Source organism: Rhopalosiphum padi, chromosome 1 (assembly GCF_020882245.1).
Source record: "Rhopalosiphum padi isolate XX-2018 chromosome 1, ASM2088224v1, whole genome shotgun sequence".
NCBI classification, from domain to species: Eukaryota; Metazoa; Arthropoda; class Insecta; order Hemiptera; family Aphididae; genus Rhopalosiphum; species Rhopalosiphum padi.
In genome coordinates this window covers 22,557,772-22,581,998 of record NC_083597.1, presented here as the reverse complement: position 1 = coordinate 22,581,998, position 24,227 = coordinate 22,557,772, and the positions used below count along the sequence as shown (strand labels likewise).

Sequence of the window (24,227 nt, the reverse complement as noted above, 5' to 3'; positions counted from 1 at the left end):
TATGAGCAATAATAGTAATGTAAATTATTATAATGATATTATTTTTGGGTGAAGATAGATGATGGATAATAATTTTTAACACCATTTTGTTATATGAAAAATATAATTAGTACAAGTTCACATTTTATGTAATAAAATACTATTGCTACATATTTTATTAGACCTATAATTACATAATCTATTGGAAATTCTGTAAAACATTTAATTATTAGATATTTAACTTTATAGATTTTTATCAGCTTACTTTTTATTACGATTATTGATAATAATTATATGAAATAAATGTCTTTACTATAACTGAATATTATGTATTGCATAAGAAATATAATATTAAAAATAAATAAACTATAGTATTATATTATAGTAGAAGTAAAATAATGAATTTTTGAATTTAATTTCAATTCGATCGACAATATTAGCTGTTGAAACTTGAAATGAAAGTATTGTTTATCGTTATAATGTATTACATAATATCTACCTTATACTAAATGCCTGTATATAATATATATATATATATATATATATATATATATATATATATATATATATATATATATATATATATATATATATATATAAATAAAAGAATTGAAAATCGAAACTATTACGTTCATATTATAATAATTATGTATACAATTATATTGATCGGCACTTTTAAAATTATTTTCTACATTCATATTACTCAAATATCTAATTAATATATTTTAATAAAATATTTTAATTTTTAAATTTCATTTATTCTAATGAATTAGTATAACTAGTATTTAATTTATAAGGTTTATAGGTAACGCAAATGCATGTTTAATATTATATTATCTACCTATTACATAATAAAGTTTGATATTAAATCGACTAAATCGAGTAAAATATTTTTAAATTTGTGGTATTACTGTTCAGTACATAGTTTTTGAGAACATGTAGTTTTATCTATGTAAATGTTATTAAATTGGACGATTTTCGTTAAAAATATATATATTAAATTTATAAATTCTAAGTGGATATTGTTGGCCATATAATTGTATTTAATATTTGGTTTAATTCAAAATACTTATTTAAAAAAATTATAAATTAAATATGTATATATAATTATATATTATTGTGCATAATTGTATTAATTGTAATAAATTAAATGTAACCGCAAACATATTATTAATTATTCTAGGATAATTATTACATTTAAATATAAAATGGACAATACAACTTATGTTTGGCTGTATCAGACTTTTAGGAACTTCTATTAAGCATCAAATAATAAACAAAACAAATCAAAATAAAACACATTAAGTATTTTATTCAACATAATAATTTATATTATATTATATTGTATTTATAATATTAAAAGGTAAAATAACAGTTCACATAATAATATTACAAAATTACGTTTTTATAATGTAGGCATAATGATAATATTATTTTTAACTGTGATTTATTTTTTATTTTTGCATAACTAAAACGAAAAAAATATAACCTTAAAAAACTAGTGCCCTCACTATCAAATCACAAAGAAAAATATTACAACCAAAATTCCTTCCCAATATTCAACACAATCGTTATCTACAAAACATAACTGAGATCAACAAAACATCATTCATACCATACAATAATATAGCTAAATAATATTAATTTAATTAATTATTATATAATATATAATTTATGTATATATATATATTTATTTATATTTTTACATTTTACAGTCTACATAAATAGAAAAAACTCGAAACAAAATTAGGAACATTTTAATTATATCTGTTTTAGAAGTACAAAACTAAACATCTATACAAAATTAACAATCAGTACATTTCGCTAAGTCTATAAATTGACCGCTAAAATAAAAAAAAAAAAAATTCAAATGCAGTTTTGTTTTTCTGCTCTAAGAAAAGAATTCCTCTTTTATTTTGACAAATTTTCATATTAATAAATATTTGGCTTCTTTGAGCTTATCGATTTTCATCAGAAAAAATATACGTCTTTAATAATTAGCCTTTTACGTTTGTAGGAGGGGGAGGGGCCACTAATGGTAATGGTGGTCGAATTCACTTATTACGGCCATTGCAATTATGTTACACAGTTAATATCCATAGCCTTAGAATGCAATCATGTCTCTTTATGTGCACTCGATAAAGTGCCTCTGTTCGATAACCGATGGTCGTTGAATCTCTTCCGGTTGGACGGGCGTCATTGGTGGTTGATGATGTGGTCGCAGATGAGCGTACATATCGTCGTCGTCATCATGTTTGTCACCAACGTGCGGCCCGCCGTAGATATTTTGATTTGTGTCGTCAGCGTGTTCCATTATACCGTTCGAATAATTATTTTGATGATACGCCTGGTAATCAGGACTGGAAATTTGCTGTTCAGTGGCATCGTCCTTGCCGCCCGTATATGGCGGCCTACAGGAAGTGGTCTTCCAGTGGGTTCTAAAGTCAGCACAAAAATAAATACACCGTTAGTAACTATTTCCACGTTAAAACACCGCCACAGAAATAATTGGCATTATAAATGAGTACTGACCTCAATCCGCTGGCGCTAATGTACGATTTTTGGCAACAGTGACAGGTGAACGGTCGCTCGTTGGTATGGATGCGCTTGTGCAATTTTAAATGCACTAATTGAGTGAACGTCGACGAACATATCTCGCAAACAAACGGTTTGTCACCGGTATGTAGCCTCGAATGCGTTTTAAGGTTAGAAGTGGAGCTAAACCGTTTTTGACACACATCACATTCATGCGGTCGTTCTCCTGTAATGATTAAATAAACAATACAATTAGCTATACCTCATATAACAATTATTATCATTAAATTGTAATATGTATAAGTAATAAGTATACATAACGCTAGCGGTTAATTTGCTTACCGGTATGTACGTAGTTGTGTTTCTGCAAATGGGCCAACTGTGTAAAGCTCTTCCCACACGTCTTGCATTTAAACGGCCTCTCGCCGGAGTGCGTTCTCAAATGTACTTTCAAGTTGGACAGCTGACCGAACGTCTTGCGGCATACGTTGCATTCGTAGTGCATTTTTCCGTTTTTCTTGCTGATCGGATAGGGCAGAGATCTGTACCCACGCGAGTTACTGGTGCTGCCGGGACTTCCGCACGGTGACACGTCATCTGGTGACATGGAGCCCGCCGGTGGACTGCTGGCACTGGATTCCACCGTGTGATTGACGGGATAGTGGCACTGGTAGCCACCACCGTTCTGCGGTGGGAATAAATGCGTTTGGTGGTGGTACGGCATGTATTGCATCTGTTGACCAGGAGGCGTAGGGTAGACGAGAATTGCCGGCGGCGGTGGGCTACGGTGCATCTGGTGTAAGGGCGACAGTACTTTGGTAGACGAATCTGGACTGACCGACGCGTTGACGTAGCCACGTTGTATGTAAGTTTGGTCGGCAACCGGCATTTGCGGTGGAGGCGTAATCGATGGTGCGATCGGGGCGGATGCTGCCGGGGGGCTCGAATCTTTGTTTTGCAGCAAAAGATTCTCCAACAGTGACTTCTGATCCCTGGGATACTGATAGATGACCGATGGCGGAGGCGGCACAACGGGTGCATCGAGCTTAAGCTTTTTTGGTAGCGATTCGACCGTATCACTGCACGGCGCACTAGACGATGATGGTTCAGCGTATCTTTTTGGTGACTGAGAACGGACGACAATCACTGGCTCAGGTGCTACCACAACCAGAGGTGGTGTTTGCTCTTTTTGCGGTTGATCTGAATCCTTTCTGTACTGGGATGCTTTGCGTAATTTAATTTTCACTTTGAGAAACTCGTTAGTTTCCACTTCTACTGCTTCCTCGTCAGGTTTTGGCAATTTCGATTTTTTACTAAAAATAAATCATTTTTTTTAAAAATTAAAACAATATTCTACTAAAAGTTTAAACGTAAAATGAGTTCTTATGCAAATAATTTTATTTGATTCAAATAATTAAAAAAAAATTTACCTGTAATCCAAAATGCAGTTGGAACTATCGTCAGAATCAGATAAATGTTCGGGTGGTGTGGGTGCATCGTCGTGGTATGTGTGGCTGTGATATCCTTCGTCAGACCGTACTGAATGAGACTGAGCGTACCCTTGAGCTTTTCCTTCGTCATCTACAGGTCTCAGTCGTAACCCATCTAACCGCAAAACGTCAGCATTTCCATTGTCTATGTATTCTTTGACTGGACTAATTACTACACGACGCATTGACGTCGCATTATTGGTCATTGCTTTATCAAACTCGTTGCGTATATCATCGTCCTGCCAGTGAACCCGATTACCGGTCTTGAGTGTAACATCACTACTATCTGTAGGCAATGGTGGAGGTGTAGAAGGAGTTGATGATGATGACACTGTATCTGCGCCGTCAGCTAGCATAGGTAATGTAGGAGACGTAGAAGTTTGTATTTCTGTAAAATTAAATTAATAATTAATATATTATGAAGCTAAAATTAATTTACTCAACAAAATATTAAATATTTTTAACGGATTTTACTTCAACTCAAATATCCGTAGAGTTGGTATATATTTGTTAGTTATTTAAATATATAATCATTATTTTTTACAATAAACAACATAATATTATATCATTGTAATAACGCGGCGTATTAGATAGGCAAAACTTATACATCTGCGTGTATAACAAAATTAAAATCAAATACCTAATCATATTATGTTAATAATAAAATATAATATGTAATATTCATTAATCATTAAATTTTGGTTTCACTTACTTCCTTGCATTCTTTGTATCATTTGTTCAACGCTTGATGGGTAATTTAACCTCTCAGCAAATTCACGACAATACCAAACAAGAAGTTCTTCATTTGGAAAAATCGGTCGAATTGTGTAAAAAAATATATCAGTCTATAAAAATAAAATATTAAATAAATAAATAATATTTTTGACTTTTAAGTTCACATAATAAATTTATAATATGAATTTATCAAATAATTGTTTTAAATTCATAATTTATACTTACTCCGCATTGACAAGCAATCAAATTCTGAGATTGTGGTGAATATGGGGCACTTACGTACCGCATCCAATTTGATTTCGTTTCATCGTACGTGTTTATGTAATAGAACGGTTTGTTCTCTTTATAAATCTGTAATAATTCAGAATATTGAGTAAACGAAAAACGGAAGAAAATATATTTTCCTTAATATTTCTATTAGGTGATAGTTATTAGAAGAAAGGTATTATCTAAGTAGCCATAAGCAAATTTACCTGTTGGCGCATTTTCCGCCAGAAATTATCTTGGGCTAGCATGAGTTGGACCTAATAAAAAGTACGGACAGATTTGTAGATAAGAAAGCATCATTAAACCCAATAGTTTATTAGTTTAAAAGCATTATAAAAGAGCTATATTGATTTTTAACAAAACTTACCCTCCAGAAGTATTTCCGTTTTCCGTTTGGCGCGTGTTCTTTGACGCACACTTCACCTATTAATGGACCAAACCGTGTGCCTAATGGAATGTATATGGCACTTTTTACGCCAGTAATCTAAGAAAAAAAATCAGTTAATAAACAATACCTAAATGTTTAATTTTTTTTTAATTTTAAAAGCTCACTTTTTTTCCAATTTTTTTCAATTTGAGATTTCTGGGTAATGAACTCTCTGCTCGATTTGGATTATTTGGATCTGCTGGTTGATCCAATACAATATAGTCAACAAATTTGTCGAATTCTTCTTCTTTGATTGAGTTAAAATCAAAAGGCAAATCGGATTCCATCGGAGGCGTTTCCTAAACGGACAAAAATATCATGGTTTAAAATTAATACATTCACAAACAAAATCAAATGTTTATGATTGTTCAGGGTCATGTTGGTCTATTGATTTCACCTTCCGAGGCGGATATATTTTTAGCTGGATGTGCGCATTTCGTTCGTATCACATGGCCAAAAAGATAACTACAGTGGTTTAAACGCATACGTCGCGATGCTCATCGAGGTCAGACGCAGTGCATTTAGGGCTGGGTATGAGTGGTATCTTAGGGTAGGGGCAAGGAGGAGTTAGAATATGGGTCACTAGTGCCAACTGAGAGCCCTACAAACTGCACTATCGATCGTACCGATGCATTCATATATATATATATATATATATATATATATATAATATACTCTCAGTGCCAGTATTTCATTATGACGCGTTAGCCAAAATAAAGATGCAGTTTATGTAGTCAGCAGAAATTTACTATGTTTATCATAGAGAGCCATTTTTGATCTCATTTACTAATTAAACGTGTAATTTTAGACAAAGAAAAAGAAATGGAAAAATCGTACGCCACTTTGATTGCAGTTTTATATTTTTATCGAAATAAAAATAAATAAAGCTTGCGAGTTGTGACCTTAAAGGTTATATTATTAGAACTACTGGAAGGCCAATATAATGAATTACTAGACACAAGAAAATGGCAATAATGAAACCGAATCATATAGTGTTTGCCAAATACCAATGTACAGTGATGGAAATACAATAATATAAATACCCAACTCAGTCTAAAATAATTTGTATACGCTTTTTCATTTTAAATTAAAATTTCATTGATTTGACGATATCAAATAAATTGTAATAATGCATACAATATGAGTACAGGAATAAAAGGCAAATATTTGAATATTGTATTACTTTAAATAATTTTAAAACTAGTAAATACACATAATATTTTGGTTATTCGAAATTAATTAAAATTAAATTGAAAGTAAAAAAAAATATATTTTATATTTTTATCTTTCGAGTTTTAACGAACTTATATGGATAATTATACTATTATTATCCTCAAGCAATGAAGTAAATTACTGGAGATAAAAAAAATGTTTAAAACATCTCAGAAAAAGGTTGTTGAACTTTTGCCCCGGAGCAGTATCCGATTACGGCGGCTGTCTAGTGTAAATCCGTCCCGACAAAATGGCGGACCGGAAAGTTCGATAATGCAGTTCTAGACGGCTGCGAAATGAATCGATTGGCGGCGGCTTCGCAGTAAAGGAGGGGTAGCTAACCAAAGAAATTACCGTGCCAATGTTTATGCAGACAAATATAATAGTAAAAAAAAAATTAACGACTCGATAAAACTGAATAACCAAATAATTGTCAAAGGTCCGTGGTGACCGCCAACAGACCAGACAGAATCAATATCACTGTACCGGAAAATAGACGGCGCAATGTCTGGAAAATGATAGGGTGAAAAAAAATTTCGTCTGGTGTTTGAACTCGGTTTAAACTTTCAACAGATATTATAAATCGTATACAATTTTATTCATATTAGTAATTTGAGAATGTAATTTAAGTAAACAATATTATTTAAGTACATTATGAATACAGTGTATTTTTTATGCTAAACTGGTATAAAATCAAAAAAGAATGCAATTTGTTAAATTTTTTTATAGTTTTACTAAAAAGATGTTTATACATTCCAAAAATAAAAAGAATAAAATCAAAAATATATGTAAATTTCTACCTATCTTTAATTACTATCTTATTATTAAATAATATTATTATGTTATATTTTCATCGGTTACTCAACGAGTTATTGTTAATATATTTATGCTTAATAATTGAATATGTGAAAAAAATTGCATGCTAAATAAATTGTATACAGTTATACTATGAAACAGAATTTAAATTTACCTGTCTCATTGTAATACTTGATGATTTACTAGTCCTCCATAAATCTTCTACAATTGTATAACCTGTAAACAGAGAATAAATATAAATTAAAATTTACAATACATAGAATTGTTTAGTATTCAAATAAAATAGCAATCAAATTCGTTCAATATATATGAGTATTTGTATAACACATGTCTGGGCTTATTTTAAGACGGCCGGCGACCGAAGTTCTGTTTGTCCCTTTTCTCCATTCAAATTATTTATACACACACATAAAATTCCAAAAATCTTCACACATACTGTTCTCGATCATTCAAATCAAACATCGACACTTAGTAATGCATGAATTATAGTAAGTGTTTGTACCTCCCGAACAAATGCTAATGCTAATGACCACAAAATATAATAACATATACATAATACACATTTATAGATAGCAATAATTAAAACAGATTATGTTGTATATAATACTGCAGTAAACGCATTATAATATTGAGTAAAAAATAACCAATATTATTGTTATCTGTAGCTCGATTGAACAGTAAAACGAATAGCCGGTGGTTTGAACAGTCTGCGAGGAAGGTATATAATTAATCAATTAATAACACCGATAAGAAAAAGACAACCATAGCTATGTTAATTTACCGCTTGCTAGGTTATGCCATTTTTTCGATGAAATATCCTCGTTGTAAAATAGTAGAATTTATTCCATAGATCGTGTTGAACATTTTTTTTAAAAATTATAATCAACGTTATCTCGTAATTAATGCGTTCTTGGAAATAATAATATCGCATATAATATTTTGTAGGTAATAAAGAAAAATATTTACCGGTTTAGGTAGGTAGAGCAATAAAAATAAAAACAACAAATAACCATATTTAATATTTTTAATTAAATTATACAATTAAAATGTTATTTGTTTTATTATTATTATTATAAATAATAACAAAAACTAATTAAGTACGTCTTTAAATTAAACTTCATTATTAAGTAACACTATAAATATTATATTACGATCTTTTGTTTTTTAATCAAATTTAAAAACAATTTTATATTTTATTGTACAATATACTTGGTAATTATCTATAGAAATACAAAATTTCAATATTATTTTGTTAAAATGTAAGGTCATCAGCACAAAAACCCTTGTTGTATTTTTATTTGACAATAATTATTTAATAAAATAAGCATTAATTTTTCTAATTACGAAAATTATTATCGAAGGTTGTGCATTGAGTGCATAGTAAGTACATTTTAAAAATTATAAGAAAATAAATGAAATCTTTATAAAAAATGCGAAATATTGATTAGATGAAGCTACAATATAAATTAGGATTTGAAATCACTAATTTTATTGTGGTTGTTTCTACAATGTAAAATAATATTGAAATAAATTTTAATAGATACCGCTAAATTCAATTAAAACATTTTTTGCTTTCAAAACACTGTATTATGCCTTTGTCTATTAATTCTTAAAATAAATTAACAAGACTTGTAGTTAGACAAAAAAAAATAACTCAAATGATAATATGTTGGTTTTTTTCTAACGAACGTAAACTATATATAGTCACTCAACATTTATCCATTTACAATAGCTTTGTCTAAGAATTTTTGTCGTATACATACAATCTTTTAGCGCATGATTCTTTAAAAATGGCTAAAATATCTATTTTGATATAATAAAAATTTATTATTAAAATCTTACGATATTTCAATATGTAATTATAATTGTATAAAAAAACAATTATTATGATTTATCTCGTGATCAAATGACACAGTTGTTTGAGAAAAAAAGAAATTAAAGCTTGTATATATTTTTTATAAATTGTAAACCTGAAGCAGAAGCACATACATCCAGAACTAGGGATATGTCGGATATGTTAAAGCTTTATTGTAATGTATGAAAATAGTCAAGATGATGTTATTTCGTTACATCAACTCAATTAACACGCGCATATAATAGCGATGTATAAATTATTTGTAGGTACAGAAAATAAGTGTATCAATAGATTAATTAATATTTGATTTCTCTCAATAACATTTTAATTTAAATTAAACACATTTCATTTAACTATATATTGAAGTATACTATAGTGTACATACTGCAATTTTGTCAATGAATCTTTTTATCTAATGCATTTTAATATGTTTATATTATACTCATCTAATTAAATTAAATTACATTAAATATTTAATTTGTGTTAAAAGTATTATACTGGCCTAATAATAGCGAAAATTTGATTGATGTAACGTATTAGAATCGAACATTTATTATTCGTTTATCAAAACAAAAGTAAGTCAATAATTAATGTGCATTCAAAATGTTCATATATAAGTAATTACTGTTATTGCTGTCAAATACCATAGAACCTATATATAGTTAACATTTAATTGCATCATAGTAATTTGTTTCGGCCTTACGCGAATATATGTATTATTATGTTTATCAAATGCACCTAACTGATAAAAAGTGCATTGTGCATTTTGGTCAAGGACGTATTGGCGATTATCGAACAAATGCATACATGCCTCTTCTACATTATACATCACTCCACTCCGTGCATCACGTCAGTATATAATATAGATATAAAGTAATCTGGTTTTATTGGTTCTTTCAGTTTTCAATAACTCAATTTTATTGTTGTTGTCGCATGAACACGAATATACGAAAGATTTGCACAACTTTAATAGCTAAATGTCCTTCATCCTGTTATCAGAGTCAAGGTCGTAATAAGAATTTTTAATAAAATATTTAAAAAAATACACTTGTTAACTCGCATTATCAGGTATAATATTACATTCGCGCATTCAATTGGAGACTTGGCCATTGGAATACTGTGGCAGTGTGGCAATGTATATTCGTTTCGAAACTTATTGATCAGTTAATCATTTTAAGATCTCGTGTCAGTGTGGGATTAATGAACATTCAATTTAGATTTTTTTATAATATAAGTGGCCTATATATAATACGAGTATAGGTAGTTTAGGCGATGCGTACTTTATATTATTTTTTACACTGCAGCAGGTTTCGGGTATACCGCCAGGTCACCGTATATAAACACATAAGCGCTCTTTGTGTTTTAACCCCCCCCCCCTTCTGTAACGTATGCATTGCACAGATATTTAATGCTGAACAAAAAAAATTGTAAATTTGTATTGAAACAGCTGGCCTGGTGTATCCTAGTATTTGCACAAAATATATATATATATGTATACATAACGCATGCAGCTATCTGACACTTGAGTGTACAAAACACAAACTAATGATGTGCACGTATTGTAAATTAATTTTATTCGAAAAATAATGTATAATTTTAATAATAATAATGTCAGGGAAAAGAATAGAATAAATACATATTCGATGTTTTAAGTATTCATAAAGCATCGGTTGAAACTAGAAATTGTTAACACTTTCATTATGTTTTTTTTTTTTAAATAGTGACAAAGAGGGTGGACAAAATTTGATATATAATATAAAATACGGATTTTAAACCTTATATTATATGCATTATAACATCTGAAAGAAGTGTGGTCAGAATGAAATTAATTTAATTTTTATCGAAATTCCCTTTTAAACATTTGTGTTTGTATATTGTATAGACATCTAAAATCTTTTTACGTATGTAATTGATGCTGGAATAACTAAATTCAACAAGTGTTAAAAATACACTCAAACATTTTTATACGACAAGAAACGAATTTTTAGAAGTTAAAATGTTATGAAGAAAATATGATTATATTTACAGAAAAATTAGGTTATCTTGAAAGATTTTAATGATTTTTTACGGGAACTTAATACGTTGTGATTATTATGATTTATGAATGACATTGTTTGTATTTATACAACAAGGTTTTTTTTTAATAGTTAACCTATAATCCCTAACATTGATTAACACTGTAAAATAAAATAAAATTGTGTTATGATATCATATAAAAAGTGAGTGTAAATATAGTTTCGCGATTCCTTTATTTATATCTGAAACAGGGTGATATAATTTTTTTTTTCAATACTTTATGTCACACTTGTAATAATATAAATATTTAGCATATCTCAATAATTAAAATTAAGTATATTCTATTACATAATATAATATAGCTGTTTCGCCATCGCCAACAACATAATTTCTCTTTAGAACAATATATACAACATATTTTTAGATCATTGTATTATAACATATGCTCTTGATCTAATGATATTATCATTAGTTAGTATACAATTTTCATTATTATATTAGACACAAATAATTAATAGGCACATATTTAATAGTTTTGATTTTCGATCAATACAATGAATAATAACTGAATAGTTAAATTTCTTTTAATAATAGTTTTTTGTGCCGGCGCATCTTACCACTATTACTCAATTCGAATTATGAAATTTAACTATCAACGATCAACCGGAAAAAAATATCGAGAACGTGTTTTGTGGTAAATACACAAAAAGGTCTCGCGGGGCATACACAATTACTAGATTATTGATGTTCACGGCCGCAGCCTTGGGACTCGCGTTTTGCCCGTTGCACATGCACTTTACAACAATCAAAATGCGATCTCCGTGTGTGTCCTAACGTCATAATAATAATGATGACATATTAATGTCATAGATAAATGTGTAAATTGTAAAAACGACAAGGAAATATTTCGCGAGAATGCGTTTTATAATGATACCGCGATGGTCTGGTACCTACTACGCTAAATGAAAACGTGCAATTCGTAATTTCGTATAAGACTATTCTACACCTTATACAGCACATGACAATTAATATATCGTATAATGTACAACTGCAATTAATATTGGTAATTAAATCATAATAGTACCCCGAAACGCCGAGAAATATTTCAACTCTAGTTTTTGGATACAAATATATTCTATCAATATAATGCATGTGCGAGTCATCGTATTACACATAATAGAAGAATAACATTTTAAAAACATTAATTAAACTTGTATAATAATAATAATAATATGCTTAAAACATGCTTACCCAGACGGCTGGCGAGCCTGGACTGTTTATAGTTGAAAACGAAAACGAAAAGTGTGGAGCTTGATAAACAAAAAGTATGTTCTAAGCTATCAGGCGTTGTACTGACCTAAGGCAACACAACGGTCTGTGTGCACCGAATTTTAGCCTGCACGACGTGGATGCGCTATGCTCCCCCACTGCCACACACCACCCTACCCGGCTATTATCCCGTCGTCGTCGACGCCGACGTCTGGTCCCTGGCGCGCGCGCGTTCGCTCGTTCGCTCACTGCGTACACCCGCTGCACATCACTCCCTCTCCACCGAACGAAACGCGGACGGGCGTCGAGTGCATTTCCGCATGCGCCTTGGTGCATCAAGTCGACGACGCAAGCGCGCGCCGTCGCGGAGCAGCAGCACTATAGCGACGGCGGCGGCGGCGTCGGCGGGACACTCTCGCTTTTTCACCAGCGCATATTATATACACCGACGGCGACGACACTCACACATGCTCACGTATACGTACACACATGCGGAAAAACTCGGTCAACGGTCGACGGCAATTTGGCGTTCTACTTACATTATGCAAGAGCAGTGCATACATATATATATATTATATATAATATATACGACGTTTTTTCCAATATAGTTCCGACAATCACGCTTCAAGTCGTACCTAACCCATGTCCTATACATATATTTTATACGGTATCAAAATGAATTTTCGATTATTATTAATGTGCCGCCTGCGTTTTAAAAAAAAAATGTCAACCGACCGTATACAGTACGAGTATACGGTATATCATTGTAAAACAAAGACAATGATGATTATAGACAGTAGGTAAGTGTATACGTATTAGAATAGAATACGGTTTCGAAACGCATTACAACGTTGCGATTCTATTTAGGTTGTCTAACATTGCGGATAAAAACGTAGTAATGCAATGTGCATGGATGACGTGCGCGCGTCCGTCAGCAGTATATTATACTGCAGAAGTAAAAATAAATCAATACTGTCTTCCGTGATATTGTATACATTGTATTGTATAGTATCAACAAAAATATAATTTAAATAAAATTTAACTCGACATATCCAACATGGCTGTCAATGGTACAAATTTATTACAATCAATTTGATGTTGTTTTGTCGTTGCAATAAATGCAATATTAAGTGCAATATGCGCGTAAGCGATACGTATATTATACATCATAACAATAATGTATGCACTCAGAGTGGGAGTACTTTATTATTGTTATTATTATTATTAACACAACGAAAAGCCGTGTAATCGCAATGTGCGTGGGTTTTCAATAGTGTCGCGCGGTGTATGCGATGTATCTGAATGTGCATCAAGGTCATCACGTAATGTGCTTGTTGACGGTGCGCGCGCGCACATTGCACACGAAATCTGGGTCAATCGCTATCGCCGCGTGTAAATATATCGCGAAATTAATAATAAACGAATAAACGTTTCCGTCGAGTTCCTCGATCGTGCATAGCAGCTGCGTCGGTGGCGGGCGCTGCGCGGGTGTTGCGAGCCGCAACGGAGCTTAACGCCGCTCGCGCGAACCCGCCGATGAGACGGGTCGTAATTGTAGGGCGGTTGGAGGTTGGTTTATGGCAGGCCGGTGAAGAGGGTTGAAATGGCATGACGGGCGGGCATTTTGCGGGGAAATCTCGAGGAAAACAACAACAATAACAAACGAATGGAAAATAATACGCGGACGCGTATATTATAACGGGAGAAAAACGGAAATCGACCAGGAAAGCATAACGGTAGCGGCGGCGGTATTATAATAGTGTATAGTGGGAACCCTCCCGGCCCGGAATATAGCGGACAAAAGTTCATCAGGTCACCGAGATGGTGGCGGCGGCGGTGGTGGTGGCGAACGACAGCGCGTAATATTGAGGACGTTCGGTCAGTGGGCGTGTCCCGTCGGAGGCCGCGGTATACCTATACGTGAAAGAAAATCGGAAGTATATATAATATAATAATATAATAAATATAATGTGCACGGCGGTGGCGACGCAGCAGAACTGCAGAAGCGGCATTGGGCCAGCAGCAGCAGTAGCAACACTCCTTCCCCGACCGCGAAATAGTCGGTCAGACGGCCGCAGGGGTTTCGCTTGCTTCCTTTCTCTTCAATTCGCTCCCGCTCATTTTGACGTAACGGCGCGTTATTATTATTATTAAACATCGCGCGTCTGTCTAGAAGACATATATAGAGGTATCTACTTCACTGCTACTTCGCTTTGGTTTGTGCGCCGGCGCCGCAGCGACGTATCATACTTCCGCCCCCGCAACCGTCGATCAGCCGAGTGATGCGACGAGTTTCGAGGGTTTGTTATGATTTCCGGGCCGTATATTTTTATTTTTCGTTACCCCTTTCTCGCACAATCATTAGCTGTATAGCTGTAAAGATGTATACGCTGCAGTATATATATTATTATGGTTTTACGCCGTCCAGACGGAAAACGATTTTCGCGACGCAAAATGACGAAAAAACCCGACGGCCGTCGCCGCCGGCTCGCCTCGGGTCAATGACCAACTTGCGCACACTCGCGCGCGCGCGCTCGTTCGCTTACTCGCCGGTAACGGTAACCTAACCTCAATTTTAACGCACTTTATTTTTCGTTTCTTTTGTCGATTCTCTTCCATAATTTATTTATTGGCTCATTGACCTTACCACGGAAGTTCGTACATCATAATAATAATAATAATACACTATACCTAAACGGATAATTACAATTTATTTGCGCGCAATCTCCGAATCAAGTGTCGCAGTCAACGCAACCACTTGATATTTTAAAATTTTATTATTTATTATTAAATACTGGATGCCGAACTGACTGACAGGGTCATGGTGTTAGCACGATTGATGGACATAGACCAAAAACGTAATTATTATAGTCGTAGGTATATAGTCGTAAAACAATATATCACAGAAGGGTTCAGCAGTAACAATACAAGTGTCGTTTTTAGTTTTTTTTTTTTTTTGTTTTGTTATTGTTAACACCACCCGTCACACTTTTTAACATTCGTTAAGACTCGACTGCAGTATAACATACATGCTATTATAGTTATACCTATAGATGATATTTTGTTACACGTTTATTGTTCAGATTGTAGGCGATACACTATTCAATAATTTTTAAACAAGCACTAATTATGAAAAAAAAAAATTATTATTATGAATAATAAATTAAGATGAGATTTGATATATTAATTGTAATGTGACCGTCCGTAATGTATAATTTTCAATACTGTTGCAAATTTTATGACAAAAATTTAAAATGAGTAAATTTCCTAAACATGTTTTTTTACGACAGATATATAATATAGGTATGAGCATCAAATAATAAATTAAACGTGAAAAAAGTGTCATTATCTAACACGGCATTGGTTAATTATTTATACTCTACGCGCACTATAGACCTATACGCAGTGACATTTGTAATTCAAGGATTGCTGCCTGCAGCAGTATAATAGATATCTGGTATATTTATAATATATATATATATATATATATAGTTACATCCACGGGACCACGGCCGACCGATTTGTAGTTTCAAATCAAAAACAAAACAAATATCTACACCAAGCGTAGGTACATATATTTAACGATGTATGCGCGTTAATTAATTCGAGTGGGCATTAATAATTGCAAAAAAAAACTCAGGTGGAAAAAAAATAGTATAAGTAACAATTTCTTATCGTTTTGCACTCCCCGCCGTCGTGCGGCGTTCTTCCCTTCCCGGCGCGGACGACTTTTACGGGCAACTACACACACCAGAGCTATGGCGGTGACCGGTCGTTGAACTCTCGTGCGCGGCAGCCGTACATAACAATGTATATTATATATAGGTACATATATAGATATATGTACATATAAACGACGTTTATTATATATAAGTATATTATATACATGTAGATAGGTACAGTAACCGCGACAGCGGTGGATGAGTTTTCTGAATTTGCAATAAACGCGCCACCGCCGCCGCAGCCGGTACTCTCGGATGAAACGTGAAAAACTTTGCAGATGCCTGGGACAGGGGAGAGGGATAATTTGTAAAATTGCCAAAAAAAAAAAATTGAGGCGAGACAGGCGTACGGCGAACGAAAGAAAAAGCGATGCGCTCGCGCGCGCGACGGGAATTCGACGCCTGGACTAATGACCTCCTTGTAAGTGGAACAAACCGGACGCGACAGACACTCTTCTTTTCGACGAACTGAAGCTTTGAGCGCACAATTTTTTTCACTTCCTAAAACCCATCGTCCGTCGTGCCTACACCGCGCTGCTGTTGCAGAAGAAATGATAATACGTATACATATATATATATACAGTATACACAATACACTCGATGACAAATTTTCTTTTCCCACAGTCGACACCGTCACACATGTGTAATATATATTATATAGTAATATAAATACAAAAGTACAAGACCATGCACGCATATGTGCGTAAACCTCCTGCAGGGATGTTATTATAATATGACCGTTATTGACGGCGTCTTTTTGTGTGTTATTCGATACCCAACGACGACGACTGACCATAAAATCATGACAATAATTGTATAAGAATAATATGTAACTCGCGCACGCGATGACCTCAACAAAATGTCACAGATACGCGTTATTATATTATACTCGAAAATAATGATAATAAATGTATTATGTTTGGTGACCTTCAATACCGTTAAAACCACCCTCGCCGTGATCTTCTCTCGGAAACGGTACTTCCAAGGACAAGGATATAATATTACTTGTCCGAAGGCCAGTGGGTTACACCATGGGGTGCAAACCGGCCCATAAAAGTGGAAAGACGACAGTGCGTATCGAACGACAACCGTCGTCGTTATCGGTATATATTGGAAAAGGTTTAATTATTTTTTTCGTATAGGTATACAATATACGTGCCGTAATACTAATTAGTATAAAGGAGGAAGAAACGCGCATATATAATGTAGAAGGTCACGTTTGTTATTGATATTCGATTCCCACAATGAAATTATTATAAAATAATGCGACAAGATAATATGCAATATTGGCACATTATATGCATACCTATACTAATGCACATTGTGCGTGTACTTCATATTTTTTTTTCCGATATGCGAATAAAAAAGTTATGCACGACCTTGCAGCTGAAACCGGTGTGTTATCTAATCGTAACGAAATACCTATGAATTCATAAAAATTTGTTTACACTTCCTCCAATGCGGCTGTTATCTATCCACCCATACGTATCGCTGTAGGCAAAATAATAATTATAATAATGTAATGTATCGTAATAATTAATATTACACACATCGATTGGCAAAAAAATGTATAATTTTTTTTCCGCAATAAAAGACGATATAAACAACGTGTTATACGTATAGTGTTCTTTTGGCTATACGCCTGTACCTGCATAATCTGACGACAACGGTATATTCATAAAATAATATTACAGTGTATGTGTTTAAAATGAAAACCGAAAACGACTACCTGCTAGAACAACAACGAAAATAATATTGTTCCAACAAGACGAGGGTGTAGCAGAGGCGTAATAGAAAGTTACGTATATATAGTGCGGTCAAATCATTTCTGTTCTTTTCGGACCGACGTCACACTATACATTGCGTAATTCCAAAAAATGTTGGCGGCTTTTCGTTAGATCATTCCACAAAGACACAATCACACAAAGGATATATGGACCGATTATTCCCAAGATCAAGAAATACCTAAGAAATAACATTGTATACACACACATTACTTGGGCGGTAGTGCACCGATGGTAACCTAACCGTTCATCGGCACCGGGAAGCACTTGAATGTTAATATATTATGTTTAGGACAGGTCACGTCGAAATATTATTCCGTTGTAGAGTTGCACACGCTAGAGATTTCGAATAAATATTATTTGTCCGGTACTTGATGCGGACTTGTGGCGGCAATGGTTTACTATTAATTATTATATTATATACTATGCATAATAACTGACGCCTGTTACTAAAAATCGACAAGTGACGACATTACTTATTTATGACATGATGATATTATATTATATATTATCACATGATCGAAGTAAATTGTGTCGTCATATATGGAATAATAACTTATGTCTATATGATGCACTAACATCAACTGCAGTGATCACTAAATATTGTGACCGGTGATCACAGTGGATAGAATTTCCAAAAAAAAAAAACAAAGATTTTTGAAATTTAAAAAATTGTTTGACATCCCGAACTATTGCGTATTATGCTATAATAATAATATGTGTAGACGAGCGCTCGTGATGCGGTTACGCGCAAATCTCGCAAATCGGCGTGCGGGAGGAGGAGCAAACAGGACAAAACGAAAAAAAAATAAGCCATCGAAAATCGCATGAAACCGCACGTCCTCTAAAGGTCATTGACCGGCGCGGTGGTGGTGGCAGAGAACGTCTTATTGTGTGCGTTCATCGCTAATACATAGATTTTTAACAAAAACGCGAGTAGCCGCGCGACCATCACCGACGAGTCTTTCGATTTCGGACGTTCATCCGCGAGGATTTCGGCCTCGAAATAAGGCGGTGTCGGTGAGGGGGGAGGCGTTACGCATTATACGTAGTTATAATGATTAATCTCGATCTCTGGGTGCAGTAGAGTATCGCGGAGGTCGTAGTCCGAGGGGCAGCGTTCGAGTGGGTTTGGGGGGGGGGGAGGGGCTGGAACGTTCATTTACAATAATAACGTAGTTCGCGATTCCGGGAACGCGTCGAGCAAATTATAATATAATATTTTATATTGTTCGTCGTTCCACACAACAACCTTGTCCGCGCCCAAAACCGCAGATAATCGCACACGCACACACGCGCGCGTATATAATTTATATATTATTTTTCGTACATTACACGCACACAGACACACAAACAGGCGCGCGCGAACTCGCGCGTATAATGGAGCGACGCAAGAGTCATCGACGGCCTCCGCGCCGCCGCGAACAGGCCAATGAACTTGGCGCACATTCAGCCGGCGGACGACGACGTCATCTCGTCACTCGCGAACGCGGGTATAAACGGCGACACTATACGGCGCGCAGCATCAAACGCGTGTCCAATCTTTTTTCGTTCTCCTCTCATTTTCAGCATTCCGCGCGGGCCCGCGATCAACGACCCCGCCGAATCCTCGCGATTCCAAACACGCCCAATACGCGCACACGGCGACGATTCCTCCGCCACCGACGCCGCCCCGACGTGTAAATAACATCATATTATTATTATATATATACGCGTACAGTAAATATAAATGCTTTACGTTTACACGTTCCGAGTGCAACGCACCCGCGACGGAGGCGTTTAACTCGTGAAAATATATATAATATAATACGCGCAGAACAACAATGATGTGTATATACCCACGAACGCGGCGCGCCTAAATATTATACAATTTTTACGGCCGGTGCCTCTCCACCTCATCGTCGTCGGCGTCGTTCAGCTTAAATTTATTTTCGAAAACACCGTAATAACATAAAGCTATTACGAGTATATTCAATGTATGATGACAATATTAAAACGTCGTCATTGGAAAAACTTCGCAGGGTTTTCCAGGATTTACGGTCAAATGGACGATTTTTTCGTAACTTAACAAACGACGCGTATTATGGGTTATGATCTATATGCGACATAATATTTTATAAACCATAACCTTACGAGTATGAAGCGCAAAACACTAATCGTCTATCCCGCGAATTTATTACGCGTCGGTATTTCAGAAATCTCTTTTCGGTTAGCTATACCTATGCTGTATCGTCGTTAATATATTATTCAATACAGTCGTCATCGGTTGTATTTTATTACCTTGGCATCGACTGGGCGATTTATCCGTCTCCCATTAACGCGTAACGAACGCCAGAAGCTTCGATAAAACCGAATGTTATGGTTGTCGCTCAAAAGTCATATTAATACTATTATAATCGTATGGTATTTACGCAATACGCGTAAAGGTCGGTGTGTATACGATAGTAATGGCTGAGACTAGTTCGCCTAAACGCCCAAAACCTTCAAATGATATTTTAAAGAAAATATATATCGCGAGCAACGCGTTCATCTGACCGGTATTAGAATACCGTCATCTCGTCCGTCGGACGGCGCGCGTATACGTTGTTGGATTAGAAAATTATAATATATTATAATATGCACGCGAGCCATCAACAACGTGTTCCGTCTTGAGGCAACACGCACGTCCGACGATGTAAACAAACTCGCGCGGACCAGATGAGATATATATATATAAACGTATATATTATATTACAATATAACATTATATTATATACGTGGGACGATGATAATATAAAAAACGACGAGGTCACGCCGCCGGCACGTACGTCGCACCTATATGTATATGTGCAGTGTTTGTTTGTGTGTTTGCGTATGTCGTCATCGCGCTGGTGTCAACGACAGTGGTGTAAATATACTATATTGGTCGGTTCCAAAGACTACGACTTTAAAATGGTAAAGGCAGGTAATTCACGGATACGTCGTCGTGTCCAAAAGTCGAGCCCGGTCCGAGTACGTTAAAAAGCCACACGACACGCTGACAGACGATCTAGCCGGGGACTTTGTATACAACAGTACGAGAGCGACGGCACCGCGTGTTTCGCTCTACAAATGGCGGCCCGACGGGTTGAAATCAGCAGACGTACGCGGTATCGTATATACCGCGGTATAACATCAGCGGCCACGATAAGTGGATGTATATTATTTTTCTTCGTATTTTATCATTTTATGTTTTTGCCGTCCTCCGTTCGCACGTACGCGCGTATTACATGCGATTTTTTTTCACGGGCGAAAGGCCACGGTTACATCGGGCGGGGAAGGCGGCGCGGTGACGGTCTGGTTGTACGTCGCACCGAGTTCACCGACCTGCCCGGGCGACCGAACGCGCGCCGCCGGTGCTAATATGAGCGCGGAGGGGCGGGCAGGCGGGCGGGCGGGCGCACGGCCCGGCAAGGTCGATTCGCGAGCCGCCCGGAGGGGTAGCGGTCCCCGCCCGCCCGCCCGCAAATACCCATCCACCCCCGATCGCCCGCCCCGAGGACATTGCACCGGTCAATGGCTTTCGCGGGCCCCCGTCATTATCATCACGCGGACGGTACATCTTGGATACGGCAAAAATCACGGGCGCGTAAAATACATTTATAATAATAATACATATATATATATATTATATTGTTATGTACGTGTGAAACTCGTATTATAGTATACAGTGAATGGAATTGTTCGGGACAAGACCTGTTGATTGAAGCGGCCCGCTCATGGCCGAGTACACATAGTATACCGCGATGGCGGGATTAACGGCGGCAGTGATAGATCTTTTGCGACCTTATACATTATCCGGTTACGCACTTCATAATAGTATATTGTCACAGATGAGCCGGTGACGATCACAAACTCTGACCATTAATTATTATACACGCGTATTACAATATTATTGCGTTATTAAAATATATAGGGAAAATAATATCATAATATTATATACACAGCGGTTGCAGTGAATACTGGTTTTCTGACGTTGCGAATATTGACGCAGTGACGGTTACAAGTTGTCCTCTATTCCCCACCAGCCCTTAAAATATATTTTACGATAGTCACTTCGATTGCATTGCAACGTACATTAAGTTCTACTACTACTGCACGTCTACACACCCATCATCGGCCTTGTAAATCCCTTTGAGGTACGTCCGGTTATGAAAATAAATTACGTTAATGATAATTAATGTCTCCAACTATAATTCCCACGCCGGAGACAACTCAGTTATATAATATTAATCATTATAGCATGTTTTATAAACGATATGTTTTTCTCAGAAACAAGAATATACTATATATTTTTCATACGCCTATTAGAAAATTATACTTTTATTGAAATCGATCCCAAAACAGTTAAATGTAAATCATAATTATTAACAATAAACATTATCGTTGTAGAATATAGATATTATACTTATGTATTTAGTTCACACACTATATTGTTTGCCAATTGCCCAATTATAATTAGAGATATGAGATATTAGTCATATTTTTTTTAAATAGTAAGATACTAATTAAATTGCCATTGAATAAATAGTATTTATGAACTTATTGTAGTTCACAAAGATAATGTATATTTAATGTGTTACATTATATTGTAATAAGATTACACATGCGTGTATTTATGTGAAATGTAGATATTTTTTTATACGATTGAAAGTATTAATATTATTATGAAAATAAAAAATTGTACTTACTCGAAATTATTGGTCGTTTTGATTATTATATCCTATAAATGCGTTGTACGTCGATTATAAAATCATCTCGAAATATATATAGGTATCCAACAAAAAATAAACACACAACCGAATAGTTCACAACTTTATAAAATTAATAAAATTTCCGTACACCATAAAATATTATTTATATATGTATAATGTTTATATAAATAAATACAATTTAAAAATGTAAAAAATACTATTAACGAAATTATAATAAAATATATTATGACAATATTAATATTATGTTAGTTAGTAAATTCGCGTATTATATTATATTATAGTCGTAATAATAATGTGATAAGTGCGGAGCAAAAAACGTAACCGATCGGCGACAAGACTCGCACGGTCACCTGTCTGCGCTGACACTGCGGATCAAAGCACTTCCTTAAACTTAACCTTCAAAACGGACCGACCTCTGGTGGAAGAAACGGTATCTCCTTCCAACCGAACGCGACCGGTTCTCGCGGGCGCACATACGGCGTCGCGGCGCACGAACGGTCGATGAACTCTGAAAGTAAACGCCACAGGTAGTCGGTGCCGCCGTGGTTTGCGGTGGTGGGGTTACAATGTATTATATGTACACTGTAACGTAAATGTGTGTGCATGTGTCGTGTATTTGTGTGTGTGTGTGTGTGTGTTTCCATCCAGAGCCTTCCTCTTTCGATATTCTTTGTTTTTTTTCTTTCTCATATTATTATATTTATATACACATTGTGTATTTTTTTTCGTTGTATTTAACGGTACTGCACCGGTTTCTGGAACTGCAGTACAAGCGCATCGCAACCCTCATCGACCACAATGTGGTGACGGTACCGCTAAATTTCTTTGACGGGATCTTTGTACTCCGGGGTAGGTGGTAGTGATGTTATGGGTAGCGGGTGAGAGAGTTCGATCGTGTGAAACCGTGGGACAAAACGCAAATTTTTATTCCGCGTCCAATCTGTAGCAACAGTTGTCAGTTGGTGTAAACACATATAACATATTATATTATCTATATTTGTAGGCAGGTATACAGTATCCCAAATGAAACATCACAAAACCAAAGGTGTATAGTCGCCATTTAATATACGGACATACAAACTTAATAGTATTTACTTGAATATGTTTTGGACATACAGCCAGTGGACAATGTACGTAAATTCATTTATATGTGTACTTTAAAATACTTATATATAGTGATAAAATGATAATTAAAAGTGTGCAATCTATTCACCACCATGCATGAGTTTTCGTCGTCCGCCAAAACGAGATACAAACTGGTTTAAAGATGAAATTATACTCTTCCTCTCGAGTGGAACAAACCAATAAAAAATATTTGCCCAAAGGGGAATCAAGTTTTTTTTTATTCTCAAAATCTCACACCAAAAAATTTTATTTTTATTATATG

The 24,227-nt window shown here is 34.9% G+C and overlaps 1 protein-coding gene across 2 annotated transcripts; it reads right to left on the bottom strand.

The window, feature by feature from the left end:
- Positions 1-1,265: 1,265 nt before the first annotated feature.
- On the bottom strand, positions 1,266-23,211 carry LOC132919334 (PR domain zinc finger protein 1). 2 transcript variants are annotated; one of them, XM_060980874.1, is made up of 11 exons: positions 22,817-23,211; positions 7,616-7,677; positions 5,559-5,732; positions 5,374-5,490; positions 5,213-5,263; positions 4,965-5,090; positions 4,717-4,849; positions 3,945-4,392; positions 2,857-3,827; positions 2,512-2,740; positions 1,266-2,417 (listed from the first exon to the last, which is right to left on the bottom strand). In XM_060980874.1, the coding sequence occupies exons 2-11, from the start codon at positions 7,622-7,624 to the stop codon at positions 2,105-2,107; spliced, it is 2,571 nt and encodes an 856-aa protein (XP_060836857.1). In that variant the 5' UTR covers positions 7,625-7,677; positions 22,817-23,211; the 3' UTR covers positions 1,266-2,104. The 2 variants fall into 2 exon arrangements, with proteins under 2 accessions (XP_060836857.1, XP_060836866.1); XM_060980883.1 differs by lacking the exon at positions 5,213-5,263 and having other exon boundaries at positions 22,817-23,210.
- Between the last annotated feature and the right edge of the window lie 1,016 nt (positions 23,212-24,227).

Coding starts and splice junctions, on each gene's coding strand:
- LOC132919334 (XM_060980874.1), bottom strand. Junction 2,741..2,856: donor ACACAACTACGTACATACCG/GTAAGCAAATTA, acceptor TAATCATTACAG/GAGAACGACCGCATGAATGT. Junction 2,418..2,511: donor ATTAGCGCCAGCGGATTGAG/GTCAGTACTCAT, acceptor TGCTGACTTTAG/AACCCACTGGAAGACCACTT.